Consider the following 13262-nt stretch of genomic DNA (forward strand, 5'->3'; position numbering starts at 1 on the left):
TGTTTCTTCAACTGCACTTTAAAAAATCGTTACCTCTGAGGTGTTGTAGTGGTGCGGTATGTGTATTCACGTGGTCGTTGTACATTTATATGTCATGAGGTATGATAAACATGGTACAATATGAGCAGTTCAGTGTGCATGTTAGGGTGAGTCTGGCTTATCTTGGCCAGCTGTCTGTCACTTTTGTTCGACAGGAGTGAACGGTGGTCCTCACTCGGTGTGTGGAAATGCAGGGAACCCAGGTATGGCTGTGGCATGGTCACTGTCTCTCAACCTGGTGGGATAAGGAAAAAAGAGAAAGACAGAGAGAGGGGAGGAAAATACAATAATAAAGGAATAAAAAAGGATCAAGTTGGGAAACCATAGAAGAAAAAGAAAAATATTTAATATTTTTTAAAAAGGAACAATTAATAAAAAAGTAAAAGAGTAAACAGAAGCAGTACAATAAGCAAAACTAGAGGGGGTGAGAGAAAAGAATAGTAAAGAAAAGCAAAAATAATGGAAGGGGAGAAAGAGAACTTGAATAAAAGTATGAAACACTAAAGGAGAGTTGAAAGGAACCTGGGGGCAGGGATGGGGCGGTTACCATACCCAGTAGGGGTCAGTTCCCTCAGCCAGCCAAGGAGGTCACGCTGATGGTGGTGGGGTTGGAGATGGGAGGGGATGCCCAGTCATAGGTGAATTTTCTGCTGACCTAGAAAGTATCTGAGTTTGGGGCACTTGATGTAGAAAGAACTCGTTCAGGCCCACAGTATAGCTGGGAGTCGGGGCCTGGTTCTGGAGTGACGTTTACATGCCTGCGTGTGTAAGGGTGGTGCCCGAAGGTGCCTGAGCCACAAAAGTGAGCCATGGGCCTCAGGAAGAACGGGGCCTGTGTAGGGGTAGGGCAGGTTACTGTATGGGGATTGAAGATCAAGGGGAGGGTTTTCTGGCTGTGTAGGGTGAGTGAAGGTGATTATCAGGTTGTTGTTCTGATGAAACACTGGTCAAAAGTTCAGAAGGGCCATGCTGCATCAGGCTGGCTGACGATTCACATCTGTCTCCTCTCTCACTTTTGTTCAGCTTCTTCTGCTAGCATTTAATCCACTTCGTTATCCTGTCCTCTGAAGCTTGGGGTTCCAGGATTGAATTCCCTGACTTTTTCATTGGTCTCTTTATCTTTGTTGCAGGGATCCTATGTATTGTGTCTCCTAGCACACCATCTTGCGGGAAGTCCTGTGTGTGGTTTTTTTTAGGCCATCAGTTCGTAATCACTAGCCTTTCCAAAGGGTTGCTATGAGTCAGCATAGACTCCATGACAGTTTTATATGCTCACAGAGAAGCCCTATGCATTGGGCTGCTAACCACAAGATTAATAATTCAAAACAAACAGTCATTTTATAGAGGAAACATGAAAGAAACTTTCTACTCGTGTGTAGAGTTGAACCACAGGAACAACTCTAGTCCATCCTCTAGGGGCGCTGTGAGTTGGCATTGACTCAACAACAGTGAATTGGTATTGGTATATGTTCACAGAATGTTACACATGTTATTTGTCCAATTTGAAAGGAGTTTTATTAAAGTTTCTAAGTTGAATTTTATCAAGTTCACTGTACATTTTTAACAGAATTTTTGTTTGCTTTACTATACTGTTTGCTACAGACAGGTTTATGAGTGTTTTCTATTCTTCATAGTATTACATTTTATTTATTTATTTACACTTTTTGGGGAACTCTTATAGGTATTATAACAATTATAACTCTTATTAGATCAAGCATAATTGTATAGTTGCTACCACCATCATTTTCAAAATATTTTCTTTCTTCTTGAATTCTTTAATATCAGCTTCCCTTTGCCCCTCCCTTGCCCGCCCCCAGGAACCCTTATTATTATATTATGTATTTTTGTCATTATTTTTTCTTTTGCCGTATCTTAAACCATCCAGTCTATCTGTCCATCTACCAATCTGTTGTTCATCCCTTTGAGTCGGGTATATTGTCATTGTTGCTATCAGCTCGCCCTTTCCCCCACTCCCCTCCTCTCTTTCCATACCCTCATGGAATCTTTACTCCTGTTACTATTTCTGAAGGGTTTATCTATCTTGGATTCCATGCATCGAACAATCTTAATTATACAAGTGGACATACATAGGTCTCACAAGTTTAAGGAGGTAAAACTAAGACCATAATAGTAAGGGGAGGAAATATTAAAGAACTAGAAGATAGTTATATGTTTCATAAGAGCTATACTGGACCCTGGCTATATCATTCCTTCTGTGTGGCCCTTCTGTGAGGGACTGTCTAATTATCTTATTGTTGGTTTTGGGTCTCCACATTGTTGTTTATGGTCCTTCACTTCAATTTGATTGCTTGTTTTTGAACTTCTGAAACTTATTCCTGTTGACAACTCATGATCTCACAGGTTGGTGTGCTTCTTCCATGTGGGCTTTGTTGTTTCCCTGCTAGATGGCCATTTGTTTAACTTCAAGCTTTTAAGACCCCAGACACAATCTTTTAATAGTTGGCACCATCATCTTGCTTTACCACATTTTCTTATGCACCCATTTTATCTTCAACGATCATACAGGGAAGTTGAGTATCTTACATTGCCACAGTATTAGAACAAACCATTTCTATACTGAGGTAAAATTTAAGTAGAGGCTCAAAGTCCATCTGCTTCCTTGTATTTGCAAATATATATGTGTGTGTCTTTATATATTTGCATTTATATATCTATATTTATACATATATATCATTTGTACTTTCTTGTTATTTCCTCATTTACTTTTTCTTTCCTCTTGCCCGACTATCGTGTGCATCCATTGTTAACCTCTCAGTAATTTCTCTCGGATACATTTCAACTGATCAAACATGACCAGGAACGTTATCACTCCTCATCGTCAATTTTAGATTCCTTGCTATTCCCCTGCCCCTGCCGTTATTGGCTCATCATTCCCCTCCCCTAACCTCTGCCTCTCCCATGCCTCCCCCACCCTTGAACCATTGGTCCTGTTGCCATCTCCTTGGGATTGCATATTCCGCCTATCTTATATAGATAGACTACAAAAGGGGGGGGGAGGAGAAAAAGGAAAGAGACCACACAAAAAGTTCCAAGTCTGTTTCCTGACCCATCGTAGATGAGCATCCCTCTACTAACTAGTGAGCAAGCCCCGATGTGATCCATCGGGCAATCCCCTTTTCTTTCAGGGATCCATCTTGCAGGACCCGCTTACCTAGCAGTACTTATACCCTTTTACTCCTCAGCGTTCTTGTCCAAGGGGCTCCTTCTACAAGAACCCATTGTTCTTTTTGCTGTCAAGGATGGAGCAGTCTAGTGCCCCACCCTTTAGACTTTCAGTGTGGTACCCTTGTGAATATCCCCAACCAGTTCAGATGGGTGCCAAGTACTGCCCCAGAGTCAGGAGTCTACAATCAAGATTCCTCAGGGACTGCCTGTCTTTACTCCCATTGCTGGTCTGTTGCACTCCCCTCTTGGTTTCCCCCTTGTAGGTGGGTCAGAAGTCCTCGAACTGAATCTTTAGTGCTGCCCTATGTAGTGCTGTCATCTAGGGAGGAGATTCAAAATGCGTTATTTTAAATGATGTATGCATCGTGTGTTTAGTCTGGCTCTTGTCAGAGTCTCTGGTCCTCAGCCAGGGAACTGTGCAGTGTGAGCATTTCCCCCTGTTGATTGATCTTCCCTCAGAGGACTCATGTTGTCCTTGTCCTTTTGTGCTTGGCTCACTTCACTCAGCATAATGTCCTCCAACTCTTTCCACGAGATGCGGTGCCTCAGCATTTGATCATTGTTGTTTAGGGATGTGTAGTACTCCATTGTGTGTATATACCAGAGGTTTTGATCCATTCCTCTGTTGAGGGAAATTTAGGCTGTTTCCAATTCTTTGCAATTGTGAACTGTGTCGTGATGAACAGTGGAGTGCAGCAGTCTGGTCATGTCTTCTTTCTTCTGGGTATTTGCCCTGTAGTTGGAATTGCTGGGTTGTAGAGGAACTCTATTTTCACCTGTTTTAGGTATTGCCAAATCACTTTCCACAGTGGCTGTATGTATCTACCAGACCACCAACAGTGAATGAGGGTTCCTATCTCACCACACCCCCTCCAACATTTGTTGCTTTCTGGTGTTTTTTTTAATTAAGCTCTTCTTGCGAGTGTTAGTAGGTATCTCATGCTTGTTTTGATTTGCATTTCCCAGATGGCTAATAGGAACATTTTCTCCTATGTGTATTGGCCATTGGGTCTCCTCCTATGTAAGTCTTCTGTTCAAGCCTTTTGTCCACCTCCTCAGAGAGCTATTCGTGTATTTTTTTCTTAGAAGATTACAGGGTTCTATAGACTTTAGTAAGAAGAACTTTGGCTGATATGTCATTACTAAATATCTTTTCCCAGTGTTTGGACTCTTTTATTAATTTTGATGAAGTCTTTTGATGCCCACAGGTGTTTTATCTTTAGTATGCCCACACGACCATTTCATCTTCCTCTGGGTGTGTACCCTTCATCATTACTGATAGCTCAGTACTCTTTGCATTACGATTCTTTGTTTTGTCCCAGTTTTCCATTGATGATCCTGATAGTTTTGAGTTTTACCTCAAGGTCTGGGATCCATCTTGAATTTGTCCTCGTGTATGTGGTGAGGTAGGGGTCTTGCTTCAAGTTTTCCAGAATCCCTTGTTAAAGAGGGCAGGTGGGAAGGGAGATTTATCAAAGATTTGTTGTCTGTGTTCTGATGTTTTAATTTCTGGATTTTCTGTTCTTGTCCATTGGTCAAAATACCTATCATTGAACCAGTACCATGCTGTTTTCACAACTGTGGCTGTGTAGGTTTCAAAGTCAGGTAATGCAAACCCACTCACTTTAATCTTCTTGATTCTTTGCCAATTTTTGGTTTCTTCCTTTTCCATATGAAATTGGTAGTCAGATTATCCATTTCTTTGAAAATGATGCTGATATTTATATCGGATTGCATCGAACCTATATAGTACATTAGGTAGAATTGATATCCTTACAATATCGATTCCACCGATCCACAAGTATGGGATAGTTTCCCATTTGTGAAAGTCCCTTTTGGTTTTTTGTAATATTGTTCTGTTGTTTTCCTCAAACACATATTTTATTTTTTAAATAATTTTATTGGGGGCTTGTACAACTCTTACTAGAATTCATACAGCCATCCATTGTGTCAAACACATTTGTACATTTGTTGCCCTCATCATTCTCAAAACATTTTCTTTCTACTTGAGCCCTCGGTATCGGCTCCTCATTTTCCCCCTCCTTCCACATTCTCCCCTCCCTCATGAACCCTTGATAATTTATAAATTAATATCCTTTTGTCATGTCTCACACTGTCCGACATGTCCCCTCACCCATTTCTCTCTCTGTTGTCCATCCCCCCAGGGAGGAGGCTATACGTAGATTCTTGTAATCGGCACATTCTCTCCACCCTCCAGACATCGCCACTCTCAGCACTGGTCCTGAAGGAAGGGGTCATCTGTCCTGGATGCCCTGTGTTTCCAGTTCCTGTCTGTACCAGTGCACATCCTCTGGTCCAGCCAGATTTGCAAGGGAGAAATTGGGTTAAGTTCTCAAGCTTATCCTCTTGAGTGACCTCTCTCTGTTTGAATTTACTCAAGCTTGATTTGTGCCCCAGCATGTGGTCCGTTTTCAAATACGTGCATATGCACTTGAAAAGAATGGGGGGGGGGTGTTGTTGTTATTTTGCAGTTGTGTAGAGAGCTCTGAATATAACTATTAGATTGAGTTGTTTAATTGTTGCGTTTAGTTCTGTAGCCTCCTTGTTGAGTTTCTTTCCCACTGATCTGTCTTTCCCAGAGAGTGGTATTGTGAAGTCACCTACTATCATTGTTGAACCTGTGATTTCTTTTTTCATCTTTTTAAGGATTTGCTTGACAGATTGTACAGGTCTCTCGTTGGGAACATATATATTTATTATGCTCACTGGTTCTTTGTCTACTGAACCCTTGATCATTATATAGTGCCCATCCTATCTCTTATTATGTCCTGCACCTTGAGATCGATTTTGTCAGGGATTAGGGTTGCAACTCCTGCTTTTTTTAAGTTGTCATTAGTTTGATATAGTTTTCACCAGTCTTTGATCCTCAACTTGTTTTTGTCTGCTAGCTTGAGAGGTGTTTCTTGCAGACAACAGATTGATGGATTCTGTTTCCTACTCCAGTCTGCTGGTCTTTGTCTTTTAATGGGTAAAGTCAGAGCACTGACATTCAGAGTTATCACATCCATCTGTGGATGCTTTGCTGTCATCTCATATCTATTGTGTTAGATATTTTCCTACCTCCATCCTTAGCAGGGTTCTGTGTTTGTGTGGGTCGATTCATTCTTGCTTTCTTTTCACCACTGGGTCAATGACGTCTTGGGCATTGCTTTCATTGAGTTGAATTCTGGATAGTGTAACACGATGTGGTGGTCTCATGTTTGTGCTTTGTTAATGATGGTCTTCTGTCCAAAGTGAGTTGGAAAGAATTTTTTGCAGTGCTGAGTTTTTATTAACATATTCTCCAAATTTTTCCATGTCAGAAAGAACTCTTACCTCTCCATCTATTTTGATGGGTAGTTTGGCAGAATATAGGACTCTTGGGTTACTGTTATTCTTCTTCAATTTTCATAAAATGCTATTCCACTCTCTCCTCTCCTTCATGTATCTGGTGATAAATCTGAACATATTCTTAACTGAGTACCCTTATAGGTGACTGTATTTTTTCTCTCCTGACTTTCTCCATTTCTTCAAAGTTGAATAATTTTACTACTATATGCCTTGGTGTATTCTTCTTGGGGTTCAGTCTGATTCTTGTCCTCTCTGCTTCCTGGATAATTGCCTGATTCTATTTAGGTTTGCCTACATGCTGGTATAGGCTCCTGGGGTGTCTGAGGCCTGACTGTACAACCCAGACTCCCCACTCAGCCTCCCTAGCCCCAAAACCAGCAATCATTCTCAGAGTTCCCAATGCAGTTATCTCTACCTCCTTGCCATCTTCCTGGAAGTCCCATGGTCTTATACTTTATAATGAAATATAAGATTTCTTTTTAATCTTACTTAGTGCTTTTAAGTTGCTATATTGATTAGTATTTTTAATTCCACTTCATCACCTATTTTCCTCTGTTCTGCACTTGTGCATCATCTCTCCAAGAGCTCTAGCTGGGCAGTGGTTAGACACCTGACTGATAACACAAAGAGTGCCTGTTCGAACCCACCAATGGCTCCTCAGGAGAAGCAGGTGGAAAATGTGTCTAGTAGAATTTTGCTTAAATCTAAGAGCATGGTTTTTTTGTTGTTGTTGTTATTCCAGGAATGTATACAAAGACTATCGTTTCCTTGAGCTGGCATGTGACTCCCAGGAGGATGTGGACAGCTGGAAGGCCTCGCTCCTGAGAGCTGGAGTATACCCTGATAAATCTTTAGTAAGTTGGATATATTTTTGCATCTATTTTTCAATTATTTACCTGTATTTACAAAAACATGATAACGTGAATGCCATATTCTGGATAAACAAATGTTCGATTGACTTAATTAATTCAACACAGTTTTAATGGCTACTTTGCTTACTTACATTTCTTTTTTTCTCCTGTAGATTTACATTTAAGATGTTAACCAGTATATTGTTAAAGACAAAAAGACCAAAAGAGAACTCTTTTCTTTTTATTTGCCTTTATGTTTTCCCCACCATTGCCATAATACTGAGAAAACAAGTTTATATTGGTCTCTGTAGAGCCACTATATATGATGTCAATCATGATAACACCAATTCTAAAATATACCTCTTTCTATAAAAATCTATCTTTTTTTCCTGTCTGTATTACCTTTACCAATATATATATATATATATATATATATATATATATATATATATCTGTGTTCAAACTCTGGTTAATATCATCATAAGTATGAAAGAAATATATATATATATATATATTGCATATATGTATGCATGAATCCAACAGAGGAAAAACTGGACAATAGCTATGAAGCCCATGTAACTTGGGGACCACAGGAAAAGTTTGACTTCCATTTGTAGGGTCCAGGGTACAAGAGGATTTCAAACTTTGATGGAAAGATGAAATTAGGAGACATATGTGTGTGTGTGTGTGTGTGTGTCTTACTGTCCCCACTTATCTTTATTAATACACTTCAAGTGTCTGGAGACATTTCTCTAATTCATGTGAATAAACAGACCTCCTCTTTTGTATTCTTTGGGAAATGTAATATTATACAGACGATCGGAATTTAAGTTTAAGAAAAAATATTCCACATGTCCACACAAAGCATTAAGCAGACGCTGCCAGTGAGTAGTTCTCACACTTGCTCCTTGCTTCTCCCTGGAAAGTTACGTTTCCCAGGCTCTTCCCAGAAATACTAGTCCTGAAACCATGTCTTGGGAATATAGTCCATCTTGACCCCCACAGTGCTTGATCATGCATAAGTGGTATCCTTTCTAGACTTAAATAGGGACACAGTCCCTTCCAGAGGGAATCCGTAGTATAGGGCACAGTAGCTTTGTGGAAATTTCAAACCTGACCACATTATATGGGTTATAACTTAGCAGAGTTCCAAGAATGAGTCTCCTTATTTCTAGAGTTTTAGCTCACACATAAAACTCTTTCCCAGCCTAGACCTGCCTGGTTAGTACCTTCAGCAATGAGTCCCACTGTATGTGAGTGACTGTAAAAGCTTCCTGGAAATTTTCATTGTGTTTTAATTCCATCTTTCCATTAATGTCTTGAAGTGAAACTTCCCCTGTGGTCCCCAAGTCACGCGGGTCCATAGCTATTGTCCAGCTTTTCCTCTGCTGGATTCATGCATGTGTAGATTCATGCATGCCATACTGAAGCTTACAATGAGAAATCACTTCAGAGTCCGAGTGCTATTTTTATTGCTTATAACCAGTACCTACTATACTTCCTTATCCCTTGATGGAGGTGCATTTAATTTCACAATGTTAAATATTGTACAATGTACACAGACTTACTCTTTCACTCATTGTTCCCTAGAAACCTATGGACATGTTTGTTTTTCCAGATACTCTTCTGGGCACTAATGATAAAAAGTGAACAATAATGTTCTGGCTTCATTGATAAATGAATAAATAAATAACTATTAATTTTTAAGGTAGTGATAACATGATAAATGAGTAAATAACTGTTCATTTTATAAGATGGTGGTAAGTTAAAAAAAAGTGAAAGGATCAGTGAAGAGTGAATGAAGGCGGAGTGCTATTTTGTAAAGGTTGTCAGGAAGTGTCCCTTTGGAGAGTTGGCGTTTGGGTAGGCACTCAAGCTGCCCTGGTAGTGCAGTGGTTACAGGTTGGGTTGCTCACTGACTGTCAGCGGCTCGTCCCTAAGCCCCTCTGTGGGAGAAAGCTGTGGTAGTGTGTATCTGTTTTGTGTACAGCTTTGGGGACCCTGTAAGGCAATCCCACCTTGCCCTGTAGGGTCCCTGTGAGTTGGAACGGACTCAGCGGCACACAACAACAAGGCAAAGAAGGGAGTAATGATACAGAGATCTGAAGGCCAGTGTTCTTGGCAGGGGAACAGCACATGTCAAGCCAGCCTAGTGTCCTAGAGCACCAGGGTCAGTGTGCTTGGAACACAGTAAGGGAAGAGGACAGTGACAGACATATCCAAAAAGAGCCATTTGAAAGAAACTGTGGGAATTTTGGATTTTGTTCTTAGTGAGAAGGGAAGAAACTGGAGGGCTTAGAGTCAGCTAATGGAATAGTGTGCAATGGAGCAAAAGCTCTAGTGCCAAACGAGTCTGCAGCCATCAAGTCAACTCCAACTCACAGTGGCCATAATGGGACAGAGCAGAACTGGCTCCAAGGGTCTCCAAGCTCGGGAGAAAGATGAGGTGGCTTGAATCTATGGACATTTACAGCCTTGTAAACCCCTTGGACCAGTTCTGCTCCGTCTTCTTGGGTCATTAGGAGTCCGACTTGACTCTCCAATAGTGGGTTTGGTTTGGGCTTTGCAGAGGCCGACAGCTGCAGCTCTCTCTCGAGGAGGGCTGCTGATTCAACTCGCTGACTTTTTAGTTGGCAGCTGAATGCTTCGCCACTGCGCCGTTAGGGCTCTTTAGTGCGAAACTAGATGTCAATACCCGATGCTCACATACAGGTTGTGCTCTTGGGGAGATTCTCTAATCTTTTTACATTTCATATGTCACGATTCTAGAATGAAGATAATAGTGGTCCCTGCCCTTTTATAGAGTGGTTGCAATGATTCAGTGACACAATTGAAGCACTGAACAGGGGAGGTACAAGTACGCCCTCTATTTTTATTGCTAGTGATTATGTAATTACCATCACAAACTACTTTCATTAAGTGAGGAGGGGAGAAAATAATGTGGTTATTAAAACATAGCATGGTGAGATTATAAATACGTTGTTATTTTCTGTCTTCCAAATTTGCCTAATTATATGCGCACACACAGAGGAAGGTAAGTCGAAACGTATTGCTGCAAAATCGTGGGCACCTTTATTAAGCAAAAAGTATCACACTGTGGGGCAATTTCTTCTCAGCATAATTCCATTTAGTTCTATACGAACTCTTGATTTATACCATGTCAGATGGCAATTTGAGCATCCTTGGGAGATGCAAATCATGTTTCTTTGAAATGTGCTTTAAGTTTTGGTAACAAAAAGAAGTCTGAAGATGCAAGAGCATGGCTATCAAGGTGGACAGGTGTGTTAGACAAGGTTCTCTAGAGAAACAAAATGAGGACACTAATAATTTTATACATATTCATCTAGATAGACAGATAATGTAAGAAACAGACAGTTAATTAATCTATAAAGCAGTACAAATGGCTTAGTGCAACTCACTCCCATGAGACAGCTAGTACACTGAAAGTCGTTCAAGTCTTGAGGGCTGCCAGGTAGCCCTCTGTGGAGCAATTCAGGCTATCCGGGCACAGGCAGCAAACAGCAAGCAGGTCACCAACAGTCAGCCAGATGACAGGGTCCGACAGTCCCCAGCTCAAGAGTTGTATATTCCAGTAGCGTGGCAAAGCAGGTCTTAAAAGAACCTCACATCACAGCGACACAGTCCACGGGTTAGGTGTCCCACAGGTAGTGTAGCTTGCAAATGGAGGCACAGAACAAGCAAGGCAGCCGCACACGGGTCCGATGATCAAAGAGCAAGAGAGAGAGAGGTGAGGCTCGCCGAGCCATTTATCTCTCCACCCTTCAACTAATCTCTCATGTGTTCATTGGCCATGTTGGCACAACAAACCTACCTCTCACAATTGGGTAAGGTTTCCTTGGGAAATTTTTGTAGGATAGCCCTTGCTACCCTGAAGAATAAGCAGGTACATTGTCACAATGGAAAAAAAAATTGTTTGACATTAACTCTCATGGACTTTTTCTTACCAAAACAGTTTTCAATGTTTGGAGGAAAGGTACTTCTAGGTACCTAATTACCAGTTTAATAAGGTTTGGTCAAGAAGCCAAACTAACCTATTGACAGATATGTCTCTAAGTAAATCTGTAGGACCTGAAATAGTGTCATGACTTGGTTTTATATCAACAAACCATTGAGTTAGCAACAAATCAATCAATTGCTACCCTAAAAGTTAATTATATGTCTGTCACACAAACATATGAATCTAGACTAAGCGTACTATTTTCTGCACAAGATACCTCTATTTTCGCAAGCATGAATGAAAATGGTAGTTTGAACAAATTTTTTTGTGTGTGTACGAAAGTACTAAAGCCACGTGTGTTTAGGACATACTTTTCTCTCCCCTGCCCCGTATTTATTTCCTCATGTTTGCTTGATGAACATGGTATGCACGTCAGTCATATCCAATGTCCACCCTGTTTCTTTTGTTTCATGTCATTTCCCAAGGGATTTCTTAAATTTTTTTTAACTTTCTCACCCTTCTTTCTTCCCTTAGTCTATCTCTAGTACGGTGGACACTAGAAATTTAAACTTAAAAAAAATTGTAACTCCTGTTTTATAGTTCATCTGTCATTGTTATAATAGGGTGACTTCCATGTTCCTGAGATGCTGGAAGCTATACAACGGTATTTCAAACGTCAGTGGGGTTGACCCATGTGGACAGTGTCAGTGAGGCCAAAGACTCAGACAGACGAGGAAGCAATATAGGTTGGAAACATACGTCACTGAAAACCTTGAAAGAGAAAGATGAAAAAAAAAATACACTGTGATAAAAACTGCAGTGGGTTTTTGAAAAATGGACAGCCCAAAAAAATTTCATTATTTTCCTATGTGGATGTTCTACCTACTTAAAATCCTTTGTTTTTTAATCTCAAAAGCAATATTAAATTCTAATTTGAGCCACAATATGTGGCCCTAACATTATATAAGGAGGCCTGAATTAATTTTCGCACTATGCCACTCAATGTATGAATTGACAAGTCACCTTCTTAGCCACAAATTTAACATCACCTGATATTTATGAACAGCCTCAGTGGCTTAAAAATATATCTAAACTTGAATTTGGATTTAGCAGAATTTCTTTTAATTTTGGTTTCAATAGCCTTTATTCATCAACTTGAAATTGTAACCACTACAAAAATAAGTTCATAAGATCTTGGTTACAAAATTAAAGCTATTACTAGTGAAATTATTTGAATTGATGATACTGAGATACAATCAAAGTGTGTGTGTGTAACTTGAGGCTACAATTAAATAACATTAAGAATGTTGTTTCACTGACATGTGTAAATTTTTCCTATAAATGTGAATACAGCTACATATCTATTGACAATAAAACAGATGGCTGATTTTTCTGGCACACTAAGATTCGAATTATGTGTAAGTATTCAGGAATTCCAGTCTTTGAAACAATGTGTTCAGTGACATGCTCTCAAATGAGTTCTTTAAGCTCAAATTAATAATGCCTTCCTCAGAGTGATTTTATAAGCTCGTAGGCAGTCTCCACATTAGAGTTCCATTCCTAAATCTAGATTTCAGTCGAATTTGTATGTTTAGAATGGTTAGTCCAATGTTTGCCTAGTATACATTATACTTTTCTATGGAAAGACATTAGAGAAACACTATAAAATCCAGGAACACATCTTTCACATAACAAATCGCTGCCTGTAAGTCCATTCAGACTCTTAGTGGCCCTGTAGGACGGAGCAGAGCTGGCCCCTGCGGGTTTCTGAGGCTGTCAGTCTTTCTTCTTTGTCCCTCAGAGAGGCTGGTGAAGCCTAACTGCCGACTTCTCAGTGAGCAGCCCGATGCCTACGCCGCTGTGCCACGAGGGCTCCT

The 13262-nt window shown here is 40.3% G+C and overlaps 1 protein-coding gene across 4 annotated transcripts in view; it reads left to right on the forward strand.

Moving 5' to 3' along the window:
* The window catches only part of DNM3 (dynamin 3), a 701664-nt gene that overhangs the window by 550062 nt on the left and 138340 nt on the right, over positions 1-13262 (forward strand). For all 4 annotated transcript variants that reach the window (XM_075565015.1, XM_075565024.1, XM_075565031.1 and 1 more), the window contains one exon: positions 7319-7430. In XM_075565015.1, the coding sequence (XP_075421130.1) occupies positions 7319-7430 (112 nt within the window). The remainder of the gene's footprint in view (positions 1-7318; positions 7431-13262) is intronic.

The sequence above is a fragment of the Tenrec ecaudatus genome, chromosome 1, assembly GCF_050624435.1.
Source record: "Tenrec ecaudatus isolate mTenEca1 chromosome 1, mTenEca1.hap1, whole genome shotgun sequence".
NCBI classification, from domain to species: domain Eukaryota; kingdom Metazoa; phylum Chordata; class Mammalia; order Afrosoricida; family Tenrecidae; genus Tenrec; species Tenrec ecaudatus.